The 21,556-nt window shown below is 41.7% G+C and overlaps 3 protein-coding genes across 3 annotated transcripts; 2 read left to right on the top strand and 1 right to left on the bottom strand.

The window, feature by feature from the left end:
- Positions 1 to 10: 10 nt before the first annotated feature.
- On the bottom strand, positions 11 to 7,982 carry tbc1d20 (TBC1 domain family, member 20). The gene is made up of 8 exons (XM_066670788.1): positions 7,366 to 7,982; positions 5,928 to 6,113; positions 5,748 to 5,828; positions 5,405 to 5,591; positions 4,892 to 4,993; positions 3,509 to 3,650; positions 2,081 to 2,265; positions 11 to 1,745 (listed from the first exon to the last, which is right to left on the bottom strand). Exons 1-8 carry the CDS (start codon positions 7,427 to 7,429, stop codon positions 1,472 to 1,474), a joined length of 1,221 nt encoding a protein of 406 aa, XP_066526885.1. The 5' UTR covers positions 7,430 to 7,982; the 3' UTR covers positions 11 to 1,471.
- Positions 7,983 to 8,502: 520 nt separating this feature from the next.
- On the top strand, positions 8,503 to 12,635 carry bloc1s1 (biogenesis of lysosomal organelles complex-1, subunit 1). Its single transcript, XM_066672267.1, has 4 exons — positions 8,503 to 8,664; positions 9,589 to 9,661; positions 10,280 to 10,412; positions 11,748 to 12,635. The coding sequence occupies exons 1-4, from the start codon at positions 8,604 to 8,606 to the stop codon at positions 11,856 to 11,858; spliced, it is 378 nt and encodes a 125-aa protein (XP_066528364.1). The 5' UTR covers positions 8,503 to 8,603; the 3' UTR covers positions 11,859 to 12,635.
- A 2,495-nt stretch (positions 12,636 to 15,130) lies between these two features.
- Positions 15,131 to 21,082, top strand: rdh5 (retinol dehydrogenase 5 (11-cis/9-cis)). Its single transcript, XM_066672140.1, has 6 exons — positions 15,131 to 15,262; positions 17,863 to 17,929; positions 18,148 to 18,473; positions 18,824 to 19,082; positions 19,594 to 19,757; positions 19,926 to 21,082. Exons 2-6 carry the CDS (start codon positions 17,898 to 17,900, stop codon positions 20,144 to 20,146), a joined length of 1,002 nt encoding a protein of 333 aa, XP_066528237.1. The 5' UTR covers positions 15,131 to 15,262; positions 17,863 to 17,897; the 3' UTR covers positions 20,147 to 21,082.
- The last annotated feature ends 474 nt before the right edge of the window (positions 21,083 to 21,556 follow it).

The raw sequence follows: 21,556 nt of genomic DNA, 5'->3' as shown, positions 1-21,556 counted from the left end.
TTGAAATGGCTAACAATCAAGAGACAACTCAGCACAATCGCTTAATGTGCAACCAGCAAATGAGGAGAGATCAGTGCAAATAAAACAATACAGAAAAAATAAGAATAACTTATGATCTGCTATAGATACCAGTGTGATGCTTAAGCAAAGTTATGGGTTAAATATGGAGTGTAAATGCAACCAAGCATTTATTAAAAATAAATGTAATGTAAAATGGCAGACGCAGTTACAGAGTGATTAGTGAAAATATCATCGAAAGTGAACTGATATTCAAAATAATAATCATTTAAAATAAAGTATTTATATGCACCATTATACACTACTTCATTGTTTACTACAGCCATGCCATCAATGACCTAAAGCATCCCACTGTTACACTGTCACACTGACTTCACCACATCAGATTCATTCAGTCAAGGCCTAGAAGCTTAGCCTTTACTTTGATGACAAACAGAATTTTGTAAAACGTATGTAATTTGCATAAAAATGCTGTGCTAAAATGTTGATTCCACCGTGGGCTGTGGTGACACTCAGAACTGTTATCAGTGGACTTTGGGCAAATTCTCTAGATCATAAAATACAGCAAAATCACGCGCCCTGTTTATTTCCTCTAAACAAAAAACATACAAATCACTACTTATTTTTAAAAAAATGTTTCACTCTTCCGTGTTGTCGTTTTATCATTTTGAGGAGCACATATAGAAAATAACGATATCTGTGAGGTACTTGACAATGTTTCCAAAAAAAAAAAAAGTAAATAAAAAGTGCTAAAGAAAGCAAGGCTTTCAGCAGATTGTTTTGGTCTCTAGATTATTAAAAGGTAAAGGGCGATACACTTTGTCTTTGTAATGGGTCTGGGTACAAATGATATTCATTTAGACCTCTGGACTTTGACCTACGTGGATGTAACCCTCCTGCGGCCTCAGCAGTCGCTCGGGGGAGGGTTTAACTCATAGGGAGAAGTTATAATCTCTCTTAGCATGACTTTTATTAGTCTTTAGGCTTCACATGTATAAATAAAAATACCAAAAAGACACAGAGGAACGTTTGATGAACAACCACTCCTTCACTGCACAGAAGTGGAGCCCTGGCAGGTAAAAACATCGTAAACAAAAGTGGACGCACTTAATATTTATGAATTTGAGCTCGTAGGAATTTTATAAAAGTATTTTTCTACACATTTTCTACTTGTTTAATGTAAATTCTTTAAGTGAAATGATGTCACTGTAAAAATAAGCAAAGTTATCTGAACAGAAAGACTATATCTCACTTGATTAATGGACTTTAAACAACATAAAAACGTGTAGAAAAAAAAACAAATATTCGAATAATATCATAATAATCGCATAATGAAAAATATCACATACATCGACTAGATTTAGGATGTGTTCACGTGCCAGGACATGACCTATTTCTGCAGTGTACACTACAGTCCGAAGCAGAGAAAGGGTCATTCAGTAGATCCTTCATTTTAAGGGAACAGCAGGTCAAGTTTTGGGGCCCATTCCAGAGCGGAGTTCACCACAGCCAGAGCTGCTGCTCCCAAGGCCACAGTCAGGCCCATGACGGCGAGCCGGACGAAGCGGCGGGCAGTGGGCTGAACCACGCTCAAACTGCTGCTGCGAGCCTCTGCAGGAACCTGCTGCTGCTGTTGCTGCTGCTCTTTCCTCCGGCGCCGGAAAACTGTGTCAGGACGCTGCTGCGCCGACGCCAGCTCAAAGTCTTTGAAGGTAGAGGCGGCGGTTCTGGAGGACAGATTTGTTTTGTTATTTCCTATTTTTGGAACTGGCTTTGCCCTTCAAACTCAAATGCTTGTAGTAAGGCTTAGTTTTATGAAAAATGTGATTCTTTACTCTGTCCTTGTCGACAGTATTTGTCGACTCATTTTTAAGACAGAGAATTAAACAGTGTTAGCCTGTGGTATTAGCCGTGAATTAGAATAGACATAACAGCTCTCACTGTTCATATCACACACACAATAAAATGACACAAGCTTTTTGTTGCTTTTCAAATCTAATGGAAACTAAAAAGGTGCAAATGAGAGAAAAAGGAACAGAATCGATAGTCAGAGGTCACTCACTCCTGACTGTGTTGCTGAGCTACTTTCTTGACCAGCTCGGACGGAGGGAACTGGACAAACAGGTCTCCGGCTCGGCTGATAAGAGTTTCGTACGGAAGGTCCTGAGGGATCTGAGACAGCAGGTGGTGCAGCGAAGGCATGTCACACTCACACTCCAGCACCTCCTCCTCCCGATGCAGCACGATCTGAGACAAACCCCATCCACGCACACAACGGGGAAAAACACTCCGTCAATGAGGAAAACAAGGCTGTGGTGTTTATGTCAATGATCAAACTTTAAAGACAAATAATGCTGGAGTCTCCACAGTGTTTACTCTTTTAGCCTCAGTAAACACTGACGTCACAAACTTCTAGTATCTGCACAATTAGCTGCAAAGTGTCGGACAAAACAGTTAGTGTGTTCTCCCTGTGTCTGCGTAGGTTTCCTCCGGGTGACTGTCTGTGAGGAGTGTGGTGTGTTCTCCCTGTGTCTGCATGGGTTTCCTCCGGGTGACTGTCTGTGAGGAGTGTGGTGTGTTCTCCCTGTGTCTGCATGGGTTTCCTCCGGGTGACTGTCTGTGAGGAGTGTGGTGTGTTCTCCCTGTGTCTGCGTGGGTTTCCTCCGGGTGACTGTCTGTGAGAAGTGTGGTGTGTTCTCCCTGTGTCTGCGTGGGTTTCCTGCGGGCGACTGTCTGTAAGGAGTGTGGTGTGTTCTCCCTGTGTCTGCGTGGGTTTCCTGCGGGTGACTGTCTGTAAGGAGTGTGGTGTGTTCTCCCTGTGTCTGCGTGGGTTTCCTCCGGGTGACTGTCTGTAAGGAGTGTGGTGTGTTCTCCCTGTGTCTGCGTGGGTTTCCTCCGGGTGACTGTAAGGAGTGTGGTGTGTTCTCCCTGTGTCTGCGTGGGTTTCCTCTGGGTGACTGTCTGTGAGGAGTGTGGTGTGTTCTCTCTGTGTCTGCGTGGGTTTCCTCCGGGTGACTGTCTGTGAGGAGTGTGGTGTGTTCTCCCTATGTCTGCGTGGGTTTCCTCCGGGTGACTGTCTGTGAGGAGTGTGGTGTGTTCTCCCTGTGTCTGTGTGGGTTTCCTCTGGGTGCTCTGGTTTCCTCCCACAGTCCAAAAACACATGTTGGTAGGTGACTCAAGTGTCCGTAGGTGTGAGTGTGTGAGTGAATGTGTGTGTGTGTGTCGCCCTGTGAAGGACTGGATAAGGGTTACTGATAATGAATGAATGAATGAATGAATGAATGTCGGACACAACCGTAAAAATAAAACAAAACAAAACATTTTTTTTGTTCTTAACTGTGCAAAAAGAGTTTGTTCTTTCGTGAGCTTGATTCCTTTGAATCTGGTCAGTTTATGAACGTATGACAGAAATAGCCGCGCCCAAAGATCTCACCACAACAACACGACTTTAGTGTAAATATAGAAACTTGTTTTATCTCTGAGAACTCACCACAGCAGCAAAGTAAATTGGCATCAAAGGATGGCAGGCCAAGAAGAAATCATACAACCGCACCACATGCCGAAAGTCTGATAACACGTGTCCGAACCAGGTGATGAGCCAGCTGAGGGCGAAGATGGTGCCCACGTGCGCTCTGAGGAGAAACAACAGTGGCCTTGTTAATTTGTCCTGAAACTGCTGGCTCCTAAAGCTGGGCTGAAGTACTGAATTTAAACAATGAACACGCTTCAGTCCAAACATTACATAACGGTGATTAAAGCTGGGGCTTTTTCTGCTTGGAGAAATTCCATGGACCTTCCTCATTCCTCAGAACCTCGTAAAAGTACTAAAAATTGAGAACCCTGAATTTAATTTGGTTGGACTGTTTAAAAACCTATTCTTAACGGAACACTAGGTAATATTTTTACCTTAAAAATACACCTTCAAAATCACTAATGCCCCACTGAGCTGTAAAAGAGAGAACAGAGCCTCTGATGTTGCTATTCTGGGCTCAGCACTACAGAAATCACACTATGTAACTTTAGGAGGAGGGTAGGAAACCACTCCCCTACCTCCCCCTCCCTCTGGACTTCAGGAGAGTGCTTTAAAAGTGAAATAAAAATAGCTAACTTTACCTGGCATTCCTTAAAGATTGTAATAAAAATTTCTCAGATATTGGGCAACAAATCTGTAAACATTTCTTGTTACAACATTGTGTGGGGAGTATTAAGGAGCACAACACTATTCAAAAGTCAGGTCCCTATCACCACCATCATCAAGAATGGGACATTTAACAACAAACTGCTCTGAATTATACCGTTTATATCTTAAAGGTATGGTTCAGAATTGTAACCAAAATATAATTTTTTATAAAATTCAAAAGATGTTTCCTCAACATTTGCTAGCTCTCCACTCTATTTGTGAGGTAATGTGTTTACAAAACCCCAATGCCTGTAAATGAGTAGTAAATAAACTAGTCCTAGTCTCTCTTTTGGCTCATGGTAGAGGCATCTGGAGCATGTTTAGACAACAAAGAGATCCCTAAACATTGGAAACCTAATTGAGAACATCGCTCTATTCCTGCCCCATAGGTGGGAAATATGGACTTATTTTTGTGAGTGATCTGTTTGAGATCCCTTAAGGTGGAGTTTCTGTGGTCATTCAAACAGTGAATAAAAACTTACAGACAAATTAAACCTTAGCCACGTTGTTCTACCTTAAAAAATGCGGAGCCTAGAATTGCATTTCCCTTTTAAAAGGGGAACATTCCACTCCTTTTCCACAACTGACCAAATTATGCATATGCCCTTTTTTATGAATTTGCAATTGTTTATAAACATAGACTGAGTTTACTTTTAAGAATTCAGCTCAACAGAAATAAAACATGTAACTCACTGTTGCATGAAATCATACACCTCTGGGTTGACCTGCTCTATAATGGGCATAAGGTAGTTCAGTATGTGATTTGTGTTGTCCATGGTGGGGTCCATAAAGTCCCTGAAAAGGAAAAACAAAGTTCTCAAACACAGTAACAGCCAACAAAATAATCAAACTAAAGTCTAAAGTCTAAAACTGAAGCATCAGAAAGTGTTGAGGGTCTAACAGCTAGTCCTGAGCCGTAGGTCACCAAGCCCAATGCCAAGCGTTGACTGTAGGAGTCTCCTCCTGGCACTGGGCTGTAGATCTCTGAGCTCAATCGATTACATTCAAATAGTTGGAGTTGTGTTTGAAAAAACCTAGCAACATCAACACCTGACTTCTCTAATTTTTATGGGGCTCAGTGCTGTAAAAAAGGCATTTTCCAGAAGATGAGAAGAAGATTTACAGCAGCAAAAAGTAACAAAGTCCTGAATAATACTCTTCATTTCGAAAGAATGCTTAGATAATTTTGCAAAAATGTTGTGGCACCTGAGATGATGAGTGGAGAGTTTCTCCACCAGGGCAGTGGCAAGACGTTCACCCAGGACTAGCAGGAAAGTGACCACGATGTCGTGATAGCCCTGGTAATAGTGCAGCTGTGGGTTTTTCTGCAGAACTCGCAGAATGATGTCGATCAGCTCCTCCTGCAGACCCTCTCTCTGCTCATCAGGCATCCCTGCACAGGTTTAACTCAAGTGAATCTTTAACCATATGAATCCCTGTCTCAAATCATGAACCTACAGAATAGTCAAAGGTGGAGTGTATATGGATAAGACTTATTAGTGTGACACCTCTACGGTTAGTGTGACGGTGGTGAAATTCTGCCACAAACCTGGAGGAAAACGTCTCAGGGATCTCTGCACATCCAAGAGCACTTGGTGGTAGTCTTTATGGTTCTCTCTCTGCACCTTATCTGCAGAAGAAATAATCAGACATGTTTAACATATTCTACCCATAAAGTCAACTTCACGGTTCAGTCACAGTCAACGTTACACAGTAAACGCCTTCCCACCGAGTTCCTCAGGTATGCTGTCGATGGGCACGTTAAGAATCCGGGGCCAGACTTTGCAGCGAATGTCATCGGTCAGCAGCCCTCCTTCACTGATGGCCATCCTCCTCAGCGTTGCTACGTCAACAGGAGTCGCGCTGAGAGCCTGCGTGATCTCTGCCATCTTCCTCTTCTTCCTGGACTCCACATCTGCAATTAAGATTCAAAGTTGAATGTCTAGTTTTTTCGCTCCTTTTCTTCCTATTCACTACAGTAACAGCTTCTACTGATGGGGGAAGGACACTAGTAAATAATCCTGTTTGGATTTGATGGCAGCTACGTTATGCATAATGCTTTTCCACTGCACGGTCCCCACACCACTCTGTTTGGTCCTTTCCAACTCATACAAGACATTAAATGGAGCTCCATCACTCCAAAGCTCAATGGTTGGAGCTTTATACTTCTTCTCAGGTGGACTCTCGGGTGTTAGGAATGATTAGGTTTAGGTGTGGCTCCATTCCTGTCAATATTTATACAGTCTGTGTGTGCACCTTCAAGCCTCTCAGTTGACAAACTAAACAGGAGCGCATGGATACGTGGACAGCTGTTTCGGTGAAAGGCCTTCTTCAGCGATACCAGCAGGAATGGGATTTGGAACTCTGCACAGACACATCTTTGCGAAATGTACTGCATTCTTAACCTCTTCTCTCAATCTGATTATTTTTTTTATTCTTGAAAAACAAAATGTTGAGAACTTGACCAAGAAAAGACCCTTTCTCTTAGAGAAATAAGTATATGAGGAGGTTTAACCAAAAATAATAAAAGCTTTAAAAACCAAATGCTCTGTGTTTACTGCAGTGAACCTATATAAACATGACGTTTATCATTTAGGCGCATTTTGTAGTTCTACAATTAGACAGTAGTCCATTTGAGAACAGTCCACCGACCAAAAACATCCAGCCGACAGCGTCCTGTGTCACTGATGAAGGACTAGAGGACGAGCGACACACACTGCGCAGATGAGCTACTGTCTCTGACTCTACATCTACAAGGTGGACCAACGAGGGAGGAGTGTCTCACAGAGTGGACAGACAGTGGATACAGGGTTTAAAAACTCCAGCAGCACTGCTGTGTCTGATCCACTCTACACCAGCACAACACACACTAACACACCACCACCACGTCAGTGTCACTGCAGCGCTGAGAATGATCCACCACCACATCACACCTGCTCTGTGGGGGTCCTGGCCATTGAAGATCAGGGAGAATATGGGATAAGAAAGTATGCTGAGTAACATATGGACTACAGGCGATTACTGTAGAACTACAAATTTCACCTATATATCCAGTGTAGTATAGGAACAAATAAGCGGCTTTAATATTATGGCTAACAGAGGTACAGTATATTTATTTCTGAGCATATTGTTTATAAGCAAAGTAAATAATTGAATTTTAGTGTTACCTTGTTTTCCGATGCCATTCAAAGGAGAAGACGCTCCAACACTTCGGGATTTTTTCAGATTCATAATGCTGACATAGCTGACAATGCGCAGAACTGTCCTTTCTTTCGCTTTAGCTCGCAAAAAGAGGAGTTTAAAGAGGAGACATGCGAGAAAAACAAAAGTGCCATTCGTTTTCTCTTTTCTGCCCGGACGCCGTTTCTCAGTCTAGCATAACAACACAGCAGCTTACAGTCTACAGAAAGGCCACATTACAGAAAACTGATATTAAATGCTATTTTAAAGACCCCGCTTTAATTTAAACATGTTCGAACTTTTAAACCAAGGCGTCCTGTGGTTAGAAATAAACACACGTCCACTAAATAGTGGCTCTTCTTGCGCATACATGATAAAAATACTAATATCTCTACAGCCACAGCATCTTCTCTACGTCGAGCCTGGTGTTTGTCCCAATTTGCCTAGTACTCCCTACGGAGTGCATTACGTCAGAAAATCTAGACATAACATACTGCCCTATCCGCTTAAAATAAATACATAGACTTCCGGATATAAGCTGCACGGCTCACTTCCTACACAGTTAAGACAAAATTTGGAGGCAAAAGCCGTTATTTAATGACCTATATAGTATAATACCTAGGGTACGTGGAGCTATTTGAGAGCCACCCTCTATTTTTTTGGAAGTGGCCTACATTAACTTTGGCGACTAAACATAATAAAAGCCCTCGCTGTCACAGCTACTTAAAGGTATTATTTATTTATTTATTTATTTATTTATTTATTTATTTATTTATTTTTACCATTTTTTGTTTAAAGATTGAACAATTCAATCAATACTAACAGAGTAATTTGTGTCGAGTTAGACCAGTTATGTCATAATAATGTCCCGTTTCCATGTCCATTGGAAATTAATTTTTACACACAACGTTTTACACAAAATATTTCTTTGCAGTAAATTCCATCCATACACAATAATTTTTCCACTATTTTAAAATTAGCCATATTCATAATTTGATTATAATTTTTAAAAAGAATGTTATTATTTGTGTTAATTGTGATATATTTTATATGTTCCCTCCTTTACAACTGCGAGACTTTTATTATGAATACGTATCTACTCTATGTGTATTTATATCGTTTTCAGTCACATGATTTTGAATAACATTAGGGGGAAAAAAACCCTTTTTTGTACTTAAAACGCTGTGATTTATTAATAAAATAGTATCTCCGTAAAAGAACAAATATGCTCTCCCGCCTGTTAAAGGAGCACCAAGGGAAACAAAACGAAAGAAAAGAACTTCAAGGTAAACACACTGGTTTTATTTCGGATTTTGCCATTCCACCTTAAACTGTGCAGGAGATTCCTGTAACTGCTGCACGACTTAAGGTGGAATGGGAACTAGAACAAGGAGCTGGGGAATTTGACGATGTATATATTGATAGTGTATACATTTGATTAAACTATATTTCATCTGCTAAATAAAGACATTTTGAGTAAAAAAAATCTCTGTGTTGATTTTGACAGCTGAAGAGAAAGAGGTTTACTCTGCTAAACACTTACTTTTAGACCCACTTCAGTGTAAAACAGATGTTTTTTAATTAGTCATTCAGCGTTTTTAAACTGCATTTTTCTTAAAATAGTCTCAGAAACACTGATACATACAACCAGGGTTTCTGACATCACACACACTAGGAGCCTATCCCTTAATATTGTAGGGTGGGTGTTTTGAGCTGCACATGAGTGGTGAAAGGGAGTATGGAGATAGAGGAAATGTATTCATATTTCTGTCTTTACTGAATGCAGGTGTTACAGCATATTGTTATTAGAAATAGGAACCATATATAAACCAAGGGAATTTATACCTCTTTAGCTCATGCTTAGAATTGAGTAGTGTCGCAGTCACACAGCTCCAGGGGCCTGGAGGTTGTGGGTTCGATTCCCGCTCCGGGTGACTGTCTGTGAGGAGTGTGGTGTGTTCTCCCTGTGTCTGCGTGGGTTTCCTCCGGAAAAGTGAAAAAGTAGATGTGTCCGTAGAAAAAAAGAAAAGTGTCCGTAGATGTGTGTGTGTGTGTGTGTTGCCCTGTGAAGGACTGTTGTATAAACTGTAAAATGTATAAACAAACAAAAACTAAAGGAATATCAGTCAATAACTGAATGTGTTATGAATAGTACTCAAAATCTTTTACTGCTGTTTTGTCACCCGTCTTATTGTCTGCCTTCAATACAGAGAGACGTCGGCGTGAAGCTATAGCGGCAGCCACTTGTTTAACAGAGGCCTTGGTGGACCACCTCAATGTGGGGTAGGAGTCTTTTTGATCTGTCTTCCTCGTAGTTGGATAAACTCTTTGGCATTTAGTTTGTATAACAGAGTCTATTTATAAAGCACTGCCCAGAAATAGAAGTGTAAATCCTGAAGAATGGGTCTGCACATGTGACGTGGAAACACAGTGGCCATAATCTGGGATTGTTGTGACGAAACCATGTGGCGAAATGAAATCGGCTTAAAAGGAAACCACTGTTGGTCCTGTGTGCTTGTTACACCATTCAGATTTTTTCAGACCGTTATTTTCTTAACTCTGATAAAGCTGAATATTTGTGGACTGGGGGAAATGTTAAAATGACCTACAAGCGTTGGAGATTTATCCAATACCTTTGGGCTGAGTTGGGGCATGTAAAGTTCATCTGATCTTTACTTATGTGTTCCAAAGTCATGTGTGAAACCTTCCCAGACGATCAGGAGCTGTTTCTGTGCCAAAGTTGGACAAAATACCCTATAAACGTCCACAAATATCTGACCATCTAATGTACATATGATGCTACATTCTGTGTCTGTTTTATGCGTCTTCGATCAGTTTGAGATGTTGCATATGTACACAGCTCACCTTGTATTGAGACACAGCTTCTGTATCTTTTGACAGAGTTGCCCAGGCCTATGTCAATCAACGCAAGCTTGACCATGAGGTGAAGACCCTGCAGGTCCAAGCCAGTCAGTTTGCCAAGCAGACATCCCAATGGATCACCATGGTGGAAGGCTTCAACCAGGCTTTAAAGGTACTAATTGGTTAGGTTTTCTGTTTCAGACCTTGTAATCCTTTGGGATGACCTGGAGTACAGAACTATTCATCCAACTTCAGGACCAGACTTCACTATCGCAGACCGTTAGCGGTGGGGCAGGCCTTAGTGTCTCCGTTGTCCCACACACTGTTTTTGTCCAACCAAATATTCCAAACGACCAAAGATGATTCTGATCTACATTTTCTGGGACTGCCAACTTGCGGGATAACTCCATGTTTGGTGCTCCCTTATGTCATGGATTACACAATAAGAATTGATTAAAATGATATGTAAACAGGGCGGCACGGTGGCACAGCAGGTAGGTGTCACACAGCTCCAGGGACCTGGAGGTTCGATTCCCACTCCGGATGACTGTCTGTGAGGAGTGTGGTGTGCTCTCTCTGTGTCTGCGTGGGTTTCCTCTGGGTGACTGTCTGTGAGGAGTGTGGTGTGTTCTCCCTGTGTCTGTGTGGGTTTCCTCCGGGTGACTGTGAGGAGTGTGGTGTGTTCTCCCTGTGTCTGCATGGGTTTCCTCCGTGTGACTGTCTGTGAGGAGTGTGGTGTGTTCTCCCTGTGTCTGCGTGGGTTTCCTCCGGGTGACTGTGAGGAGTGTGGTGTGTTCTCCTTGTGTCTGCATGGGTTTCCTCCGGGTGACTGTCTGTGAGGAGTGTGGTGTGTTCTCCCTTTGTCCGCGTGGGTTTCCTCTGGCTGCTCCGGTTTCCTCCCACAGTCCAAAAACACACATTGGTATGTGAATTGGCGACTCAGAAGTGTTCGTAGGTGTGAGTGTGTGAGTGAATGTGTGAGTGTGTGTTGCCCTGTGAAGGACTGGCGCCCCCTCCAGGGTGTATTCCTGCCTTGCGCCCAATGATTCCAGGTAGGCTCTGGACCCGCCGCGACCCTGAACTGTATAAGGGCTACAGATAATGGAATGGATATGTAAACAAAACCATCCAAAACAGCACAGAAATTCTCTATGTCTCTAGTCTGGTATGCTTCAAATATTTACGAGCCCAGCACATGTGGGCATCATCAGGGAGCATTGTTTGACTTAGGTGCAGAACGTTCACATCCACACCTACAGCAGAGCTGAACCAGAGAGAGTGCTTCTTATGTGTTTGAGAAAATATTTTCATGTTTTATGCAGGATTTCTTTATTTTTATTGATACAGAGCAATACATTACAGCTGTAAATTAAAACAAACGTCCTATGGTGTAATAACATTGTTGTCTCCTGTAAGAATTGCACACAAGAGCTTTGTCCAATCAATGTCATGACTTTGCTGTTTATTGCCTCTCAGTTTGGCTCAGAGACCTTCTTTATTTTTACAGGAAATTGGGGACGTGGAGAACTGGGCACGCAGCATTGAGATGGACATGAGGACCATCGCCACTGCTTTGGAGTACGTCCAAAAAGGTCATCTTCAAGCTGCGTCTTCATAAAGTGACCTTCACTCATGGAGAGGATCTGTAGCGGATTAAGGACCAGAACGCAAGAGACGACACAATGCAGTGCAAAAAAGAGGACTTTTTGACATGAACAATTGTCTTAAATCTCACTCTGTATTTCAATACATTTAGTAAATGTTTAAACTGCTTTAAGTAAAAATATCAAGTGCTGTTCTGTTATCTCACTGTAACATTAGCAGGTAAAGACTAATAACAAATTATTTGAATGAGCAAGAGAAATTGTCACTTGATAATTGAACAATTCAGTTGAACAATCCCAGAATGAGAAAAATACATGAGATAGCAGGTAGATTTAATAGAATTTGACTTGCGTAGACCTCATGATTTGCAGTGTGCAACGAGCCTGTTGTTTTGCTAATAAAGAGGAAGAGAAAAGGTCCTGAAGACATCTGGACATTTCGAGTGAGGTTTCCACAGAGAATAAGCTTTAATAATCTAGAAAAATGATTTTCAACGGTGAATCAAGAGTAGAAATGACCAGGGATATTACATGAGAAAAAGGCCAATGGAGGATGGTTAATTCCCTGATTAAGGCCTGCAAAACTGAAAGGCAATTATATCTTTTGGTTTTACACTTGTTTAAACCCAGAGAGGATGCTACAGGCATTGTGCACTCTTATGTTTTGCCTAGCGATGGCACATGTTGAAATGGTACTCCACGTTGAATTCTTGTAAATTATTATTTCTTGTTTTTTTTTTTTTGTTTTTTTTTTTTGTTTTTCTTTTGTTGTTTTTTTAAATGACAATAAATCCTGTTTTCACATCTCTTTCTACATATTCTTTTTGTGTGTGTACACAGATGGTCAGAAGCTGCATGGCTAACATACTGTATCTTACAACAAATTGGTACATTTAAAAAGTGTCCTAAGTCACTAAAAACAGATGTTAACTTCGGACCTAAACTGTGTAAACCTCGGTGCAAAGCCTGAATTTGCAGGAGACAATTTTGTGAGCTATTTCTAAAATTAGTGGTTAATTTTAAAACGAAAAAATGAAATTAAGGCTACTTTTACCCATCTTTCTCTTCATCTTGCTGGGGGCTGTATAACCCTCGGTGGATGGTAGCAGTGGTCATGTTGGGCTTAAGCTCATATTCATATTGCAGTCACTCAACTTAATCTTGCGATCTCACGGCTGATATTAACTTACAAAAACATACATTTTTATTAGCTGTTGTTAGCAAGTCAGTGACATTTTTATGTAGCAGTAGCATACAGCATTAGCGAGGTAGTGGCTGGATGTTAGAAAGTTGTTAGCTGTTTTAAGACCAGCTTTGTACTCAGCTCATAACATAATAACCTTGTTTCTTTTATGAAACCAATGAAGAAACACTCCTCCATTTACACAAATCATAGCCCATGGGACTTTACTAAAGCCGGGGCTCTAAAAAGTTAGTGTTTTTTGGCATTAGCAATCCGTTCACTTAGCCAAGCTAACGCAGTATTGTTCCTGATAAAAAGGCTCACACAATGTCCCTTAACAGGTTTGACCGGCTTGTGACATTGTAGTGTTTCCTTTACCCTTGTGTTGGAAAAAAGAGGGTATATTACAACCTCTACTCTTTTCTGAAGACTTTCCAACAGATATTTTTGCTGTGAGGATTTAATGGTATTCAGCAGCATACACTTTATTGAGGTCAGATTCTAAGGATGAATAATTACTTGTGGATCACAAAAAAGCTCCAGTTCATCCTAAGAGTATGGCATAGTGCCCCATCACAGAGAATACAGTTTTACTGTTCTACAACCTACGGGGCTTTATTCCCCTGTGGCTAATATTTGTCCCTGAGCATGGTGAATTTAAACTGATGTGGTGCTTTACACATTTCTAATACTAACGGCAATGCTTTTCTATGGAGATTGTGCAAACTTTCAGTATTCATAAACCTCTGCAAAGTTTAGGATATTTTGGATTTTCCAAAAACAGTGAAAAGGAATTTTCTTCTTCTATAATTTACGTGTCTGGGACTTCAAGAACCTTTAATCAACGAAAAAGGGATCCACCTTAAAATGACTCAGTGACTCGCCTACATTGTGTGCACTAAAATAATGGAAAGTCTTGTAAGCTCAGTTTCTCAAATGTGGCAAAGAAGGAATCCACCCATTGTACTTTAATAGTTTTTCTTATTACAGATGGCATAGCTTCAAAGACTATAAAAATGCTGACAACCTTTCTCCATTCTCCATGCAGGTCTTCGGCAGTGCACTTCCAGAGCCTTCGGGTGTGTTGGATCATGTTACGATAAAACACAGGGTTTTGGAAAAGAGTTCCTGAATGTCTTCACAAATCATCGTGATTGTATTGATGTGGATGTTTTGTTCTGGTTTGAAATCCAAATCCCTGCAGTAAGAGCACATGTTCTTGTTTATTGTGAAACTTCATAATCCACATATTGTTTCAACATGTATAACCCCCTCCCTCCCTCCTCATCTATGTTTCCTGTGGAAATCACATATTGTATTTTGACTTGATGGACATACACTAAATACTAACTCCATATGTTGCTATAGTAACACTGACTTTCATGGTTTTATGTTCATGCAGCCTCAAACAAATCCTTGTACAGCTGACCACGCTTGGAGGAGATGATTGTATCTAGTTAGTGACAGAGAGAGTACTGTTCTAGTCTGACAGCCTCATAGCATTCAGACATATAAACATTAGTGAGGTTCAATGCTGATGACGAATGATTAGATCTGGATCACAAACAACGATCTCTAACAGCACATCCCAAAGGTATTGGATGGTGTGCCAATACTTTATAGGACACAGTTCCACTGCTACACACCCTGGGGCTTTACATCCTTCTAACAAACACATATCATTGGGAATGGTGGCATTTGGTTCCAGAGTTTCCCATTTCATTCCTTTTACGGAGATTATAAAAGTCTATGTCAAAAAGGTATTGCACAAATTTTGTGTCTAAATACTTTTAGAAAAGGCCTAAATTCTCTCCTGAGGGTAAAAGCAAGGGCAATTAGTGGAATGTGTTTTAAGAAGGGAAATGCCTGAAAGCTAAGACCTGCCCCTGCATGTTGTTGTGGTATGTTAAACTAGTTTGAGATAAGGCGAGTGAACGTTTTACATAAGTACTAGCAGCATTGAGTCTGCAACTACAATTTTCATCTCTCTCTCTCTCTCTCTCTCTCTCTCTCTCTTTCTCTCTCTCTCTCTCTCTCTCTCTCTTTCTCTCTCTCTCTCTCTCCCTCTCCCTCTCTCATAAATAAGGAGCATTATACACAACCCAGAGATTACAAATAGTGGACCTGGACTTAAAGGATAAACTGGAGGGATAAAGCACTCTCTGAGACTTTCAAATTCAGAAGCAGGAGGCCAGAGACCCTGAGGACCGCAGCACTTCATAAAGAAGGGAACAGGTAAGACATTTTTAACTAAATGATGTATTCCTCCTCTGTGGCAAATCTGCTTTGTGAAGGATTTGATTGCACACAGCTGTTTGCCAAAACTCAGCCATAGCAGGGTACAGTCCAAAAGCTGCAGTAATATTCTCTGATATATCACAACTTTGCTGAAAACTCCCTTTTTTATTGAGAGGGAAGAACCCTTTCTGCATCATAAGTCCATCTGTAGACACTCAGTGTAGCTCAGCACCTCCTTCCTGCTGTCAGAGATAAATCTTCCACACATGGACGATATGAAAAGGAAAAGTACAGAAAGTGACATTTTCATCTGCAAACACAGCCTAAGACTGATATGAAATCTGCATCAAAAAATCTTCATAGTGTTTTCCTAAAAGTTATTTTACATCCTCTCCTTCAGTCACTGTCTGTGAGGAGGAAACAGGACCAGCCAATCTACAGCAGCAGTAAAATGAATTGGGTTAAATGATGTAAAAACTAAAACTGCAGGGTGATAACAAACAGGAAATAACACAGAGATGTGGTTAAGACACATTTAGGTGGTCTACTAGGCTAACACATCATCTACATGGAACATGATATTTTTCTACAGATTTTACTAAACACTGTGTGGGTTTGCTCCAGGTGAATGTCTGTGAGGAGTGTGGTGTGTTCTCCCTGTGTCTGCGTGGGTTTCCTCCGGGTGACTGTCTGTGAGGAGTGTGGTGTGTTCTCTCTGTGTTTGCGTGGGTTTCCTCCGGGTGACTGTCTGTGAGGAGTGTGGTGTGTTCTCCCTGTGTCTGTGTGGGTTTCCTCCGGGTGACTGTCTGTGAAGAGTGTGGTGTGTTCTCCCTGTGTCTGCGTGGGTTTCCTCCGGGTGACTGTCTGGGAGAAGTGTGGTGTGTTCTCCCTGTGCCTGTGTGGGTTTCCTCCAGGTGCTCCAGCTTCCTTCCACAGTACAAAAACAGTCAGTGTGAGTGTTGAGTGATTGGGTGTGTAATACTCTGAGATGTACTGGTGTCTTGCCCTGAGTGTTTTTTTCCACACATTGTCACTGTCACTGTTAGAACCAAACCTTGTTTCTATTATGTTATTTTTCATTTATGCACAGTATTAGAAAAGATGGCCTTTTCCCAATGTAATGTACATGTAAATGAAGTGACTGGAGATGCTCCTCCCACAAAAGAAACCTGTTTTATTAATTTACCTTCTTATGAATGACAGCATGTCAATATCAATAGCACATAAATGTGTTTACTTGGGTGTTCATGAAGACTCTCCCGGCCATTCTTCTCTCCGTAACCATGGCCCTAAGAAGCTTGGAGCTGAGAGAAGCTTAGTGAGGCCTTTCTGCCACTGGATTTCTCACAGTGTAGAAAGCAATCAAGACATTCCTACAACTTCTGCACTGACACCAATGCCTCTTTGTTTCATAAGAGCCTTAACACCAGATCTGGGCTTCAACAAAGACTAGTGCTTATAATTCTCCTGTGACTGTGTAATCTATAAATCTATAAGAGCATTCTATATGGATGCAGCATTGGACATTTTCAAGGTTTCTAACATGTGCAGTCTAACATGAGAGTCAAAGTCAGAGGCATGGCTTCATTGTAATAGGCATTTCAGTTTATTCAGTTTTGGTCTTTGGTTTCATTTTGTAATAATGACTTATTGACAGCTCCACATCCTTTCAGTCCCACATCACATTTGTCTTCTCAAAGCAGAAGCGTGGTCAGCTATGTGTTCAGGTTGGATGTAAGAGTGGGGTTTGATTTTCTCTTTCAAAGACAAAAGCTTTAAGTGTTGTTTACCTGACAGGGAAAGTTGGAGCAGCTGTTAGGAGTCCAGTTTTCACTGTATATTTAATTTTTAAACATTTTTGTTTGGCGGCACGGTGGTGCAGAATGTAGTGTCTCTGTCACAGCTCCAGGGTCCTGGAGGTTGTGGGTTCGAGTCTCGCTCCGGGTGAATGTCTGTGAGGAGTGTGGTGTGTTCTCTCTGTGTCTGCCTGGGTTTCCTCCGGGTGACTGTCTGTGAGGAGTGTGGTGTGTTCTCCTTGTGTCTGCGTGGGTTTCCTCCGGGTGACTGTCTGTGAGGAGTGTGGTGTATTCTCCCTGTGTCTGCGTGGGTTTCCTCCGGGTGACTGTCTGTGAGGAGTGTGGTGTGTTCTCCCTGTGTCTGCGTGGGTTTCCTCCGGGTGACTGTCTGTGAGGAGTGTGGTGTGTTCTCCCTGTGTCTGCGTGGGTTTCCTCCGGGTGTCTGTCTGTGAGGAGTGTGGTGTGTTCTCCCTGTGTCTGCGTAGGTTTTCTCCGGGTGCTCCTGTTTCCTCCCAAGTTCCAAAAACACATGTTGGTAGGTGGATTGGTGACTCAAAAGTGTCACCAACTCATAGGTGTGAGTGAATGTGCGGGTGTTTGTTGCCCTGTGACGGACTGGTGCCCCCTCCAGGGTGTATTCCCACCTTGCACCCAGTGATTCCAGGCAGGCCCACGGACCCACCACCACCCTGAACTGGATAAGGGTTACAGATAATGAATGAATGAACATTTTTGTTATAGTCGTGTCATTCGTTTGCCTGTATTTAAGAATTTATTATTTTCTTTGATCTCTGTTTACAGCTATTGTTTAAATCCTCCAGCACTCAGGACCAACCATGGACATGGAACAAATCTATGAGTACATAGGGTAGGAGAATGTAAACAAGTTCAACACCACAGCACACTCATCCATCCATACGTTCATTTTCTGTAATGGCTGTTTAGTGTCTCTGGACCCTACCCAGATCACTGCCTTGCGTCCAATGATCATGGGGCATCACACACTCTCACCTACACTCACACCTGTGAATATGTTTGAATAGACAAGCCCCCTAAGTTGTGTTAAGTTGTTATGTTTTCTGTCAGTAAGGAGAATGTGACCTTGTACACTGTTGGAGCGCTGGTTCTGCTGTGGGTTCTGGTGTGGCTCTACCGCGACAGTCAGGAAATTAAGAGAATCGGTGAGAAGTATGTGTTCGTGACCGGCTGTGACACAGGCTTCGGGAACCTGCTCTGCAGACGGCTGGACAAAAGAGGTTTTCACGTGTTGGCCGGCTGCCTGACGGAAAAAGGAGCAGACGACCTGAAGAGAGTCACAGGCCCCAAACTGAAAACATGTTTGCTAGATGTCACAAGCACGGCCAGCATTCACAAGGCCTTTGAGTGGACACAGAAAGAAGTCGGGGATAAAGGTCAGTATATTGTACACAATCAGGAGCTTAACTCAACAGTCTTACCTTGTTAGGCTCATGCCCTTGGTCACATTGCACACAGTGCATTATTCCTTGTCATATGTAGTAAGATGAATAATGTTACTCATCATATATTCCATTGTAATAACAAGTATTAATAGCATCCAGCAAGCAATACTTCCTCCATTACTCAGCTCCCTGTAGAACACATTTTGGTCTTAAATAAAGTATTAAACTTCAAGTGCTTGCTCAATGCTAAATGCTAACACTTAATTTACACTGCATTCACTGACCGTCTCATTTTAAATGTCCCCTTGTGACTCAGATGTATGTTTTTGGCTCTGGTACAGGACTGTGGGGGATAGTAAACAACGCTGGACGCGCTTTACCCATGGGTCCCTCCGAGTGGATGAGGATCGAAGACTATCACAGCACGCTAAAGGTCAATATGATGGGAGTGATCGAGACAACAGTTAAGTTCCTGCCTCTGATCAAAAAAGCCCGCGGACGAATTGTAAACGTGGCCTCGGTTCTGGGCAGAGTGGCGGCCAACGGAGGTGGATACTGCATCTCCAAATTCGCTGTAGAATCCTTCTCCGATTGCCTCAGGTATCCATGTGAATTTAATAGACTGCTTTTGATTTCTGTCCAGTAAATGAGTTTACTGTACTCTGCAAAAAGCCTGTGAATGATAAGAACATGGGCGGCATGGTGGCGCAGCAGGTAGCTGTCGCAGTCACACAGCTCCAGGGGCCTGGAGGTTGTGGGTTCGATTCCCGCTCCGAGTGACTCTCTGTGAGGAGTGTGGTGTGTTCTCTCTGTGTCCACGTGGGTTTCCTCCGGGTGCTCCGGTTTCCTCCCACAGTCCAAAAACACACGTTGGTAGGTGGATTGGCGACTCAAAAGTGTCCATAGGTGTGAGTGTGTGTTACCCTGTGAAGGACTGGCGCCCCCTCCAGGGTGTATTCCCACCTTGCGCCCAATGATTCCAGGTAGGCTCTGGACACACTGTGACTCTGAATTGGATAAGCGGTTATAGATAATGAATGAATTAATGAATGATAAGAACATGTAAATCTTTAAAATACTGAATAATTAAATACTTTCATCTTCTTTTCAGGAGGGATATTCATTATTTTGGGATCAAAGTTTGCATAATTGAACCTGGATTCTTCAAGACACAGGTGACCAGCCTGGAGCCCATCGAAAGGGAACTTCACCGCCTCTGGAACCAACTAACGCCTGAAGTGAAGGAGAGTTATGGAGACAAATATCTGGATAACTGTGAGTGTAACTGCTGATACACTTCACAAAATGGAGATATCATGCAGAATATTTCTCTATTATTATTACTTTTTTATTATTATTTATTTCTTCATAATGGTAATAGTAATATTAAGTACGGCAGCACTTTAACTATGTCCCAACCCCATTTGGTCTCCTTTCACACAGATATTAATATCCAGAGGTTGATTATGAATGCTATTTGTGATGCTGATTTGAGTAAAGTGACCAACTGCATGGAGCACGCTCTGACCGCTGCTCACCCGCGAACCCGCTACAGCGCCGGATGGGACGCCAAGCTACTGTGGATCCCCATCTCATACCTGCCAGCTTGTGTCGTAGACATTGCTCTAAAACTGGTGCTGCCCCGGCCAGCCAAAAGTGTTTAGTATTTACATTTGATTTCATGTTGTTATCAGCCTGTTTCCAGTGTAGTATATGCCGGCCTGGCCCCAGAGACAAATCATGTATTTGGCATCTGTCAACCACAAGGGGGTAGCATTTTCATATGAAAAACTGTCACTATGTTTGTACGTTAATAACTCAAAATGTATACAAACAAAAACGGATATGTACAAAACAGTCAGCCAGTGGTTTAAGACAACTTTTTAATGCATAATAATAATTATGGGTCTTTTTATTAAGTATAGGAGACAAGACTGAGAGATTGTAAAGTAGCTAACTAGCTGCTCAAATGACCTCAGCTTTATTACATATTTATATGAAGTATAAAGCAAGGCCTTACACTCACGTCACTGTTCAGAAAGTACATTAACTCATTGAACGACTTGTTTTTGTTTTATCATTGAGTGAAGAAGCTCTCTAGTGTACTCGTATGTTCATGATAATATTAAATATCCCATGCACCTTGAGTACTCTTTCTGGGTGCTACAGCCACCTAGAGAACCTGAAATGCCATTACAGATATGTTATTTATGTTTGTATTTCTTGATTATACAGAAAAATATATAATGGAAGTGTTTAGTCGGACATGATGAAGTATTAAATACACAACCTTAATCACTACCTGATACAGGCCTGCATGTAGGTGTAGATACAGGTGTTTGGAAGTAGCCTTATTCAAAAGCACTGCGTGCCTGTAAAATATACAACGTATTTAAGCCATGTAAAATAACTGAACTCTGTGCATCTTTTCCGCTGCAATTTAGAATTTGTTCTTCACGATGCATTCTTCTGCTACAGGTGACCTCTCAATCTCAGATGCCTTAGCTGACAGGAAACCAAAATGACCATATGGATTATGTGAACTGTCCTGTGCCTTTTAGCCATTTCATTTTATTGCCTTCTACTAGTGAACAGAATAAACGGATAATGCATCCTAAAGTAAATGCCTGTTGTTTTTTTCTGTTGAAATAATTAATTCAATGAATTTCATTCAATAAAGTTGCATAGAGCAGCCTGTCAAACCTTTCTTTTTTTGTGAGTATATATGTGTACGTGTGTGTTTTTGTGTTTGAGACAGAGAGAGACAGAGAGAGAGAGAGAGAGAGAGAGAGAGAGAGAGAGAGATTCAGATATCTGTCCAGTCTCTATGGGACATAGATATAAATAACTTACAGCATATAGTCAAATTTTTGGTATTTCTTCTTAAATGTAGGAAGGTTTTAAGGATTCCATCTTTGCTGCAACAACAGATGTGAGTGTTTGATGGCACCCAGCCTTTAGAAATTTGTAGCCATTGGTGCTAGATTAGTTGACTAGCTCTGGATCACAAATTAACAAAACAGCTCAAAATGTATTGTTTAGGCGCAGGTTCACTGCTCCACGGCTCAGTGCTT

Source organism: Hoplias malabaricus, chromosome 5, assembly GCF_029633855.1.
Source record: "Hoplias malabaricus isolate fHopMal1 chromosome 5, fHopMal1.hap1, whole genome shotgun sequence".
Taxonomy (NCBI): Eukaryota; Metazoa; Chordata; class Actinopteri; order Characiformes; family Erythrinidae; genus Hoplias; species Hoplias malabaricus.
Note: the sequence above shows the minus strand (reverse complement) of the source record. Positions and strands in the feature narration are given on the sequence as shown.

Excerpts from the sequence above, each read along its gene's own strand:
- tbc1d20 (XM_066670788.1), bottom strand. The coding sequence starts at position 7,429 with ATGAATCTGAAAAAATCCCGAAGTGTTGGAGCGTCTTCTCCTTTGAAT. Across the intron at positions 5,829-5,927 it reads CAGCATACCTGAGGAACTCG|ATAAGGTGCAGAGAGAGAAC; the intron begins GTGGGAAGGCGT and ends TTTCTTCTGCAG. Across the intron at positions 3,651-4,891 it reads GTGTATGATTTCATGCAACA|AGCGCACGTGGGCACCATCT; the intron begins GTGAGTTACATG and ends GTTTCTCCTCAG.
- bloc1s1 (XM_066672267.1), top strand. The coding sequence starts at position 8,604 with ATGCTCTCCCGCCTGTTAAAGGAGCACCAAGGGAAACAAAACGAAAGA. Across the intron at positions 8,665-9,588 it reads CGAAAGAAAAGAACTTCAAG|AGAGACGTCGGCGTGAAGCT; the intron begins GTAAACACACTG and ends CCTTCAATACAG. Across the intron at positions 9,662-10,279 it reads GTGGACCACCTCAATGTGGG|AGTTGCCCAGGCCTATGTCA; the intron begins GTAGGAGTCTTT and ends ATCTTTTGACAG.
- rdh5 (XM_066672140.1), top strand. The coding sequence starts at position 17,898 with ATGGACATGGAACAAATCTATGAGTACATAGG. Across the intron at positions 17,930-18,147 it reads CAAATCTATGAGTACATAGG|TAAGGAGAATGTGACCTTGT; the intron begins GTAGGAGAATGT and ends GTTTTCTGTCAG. Across the intron at positions 19,083-19,593 it reads TCCTTCTCCGATTGCCTCAG|GAGGGATATTCATTATTTTG; the intron begins GTATCCATGTGA and ends TCTTCTTTTCAG.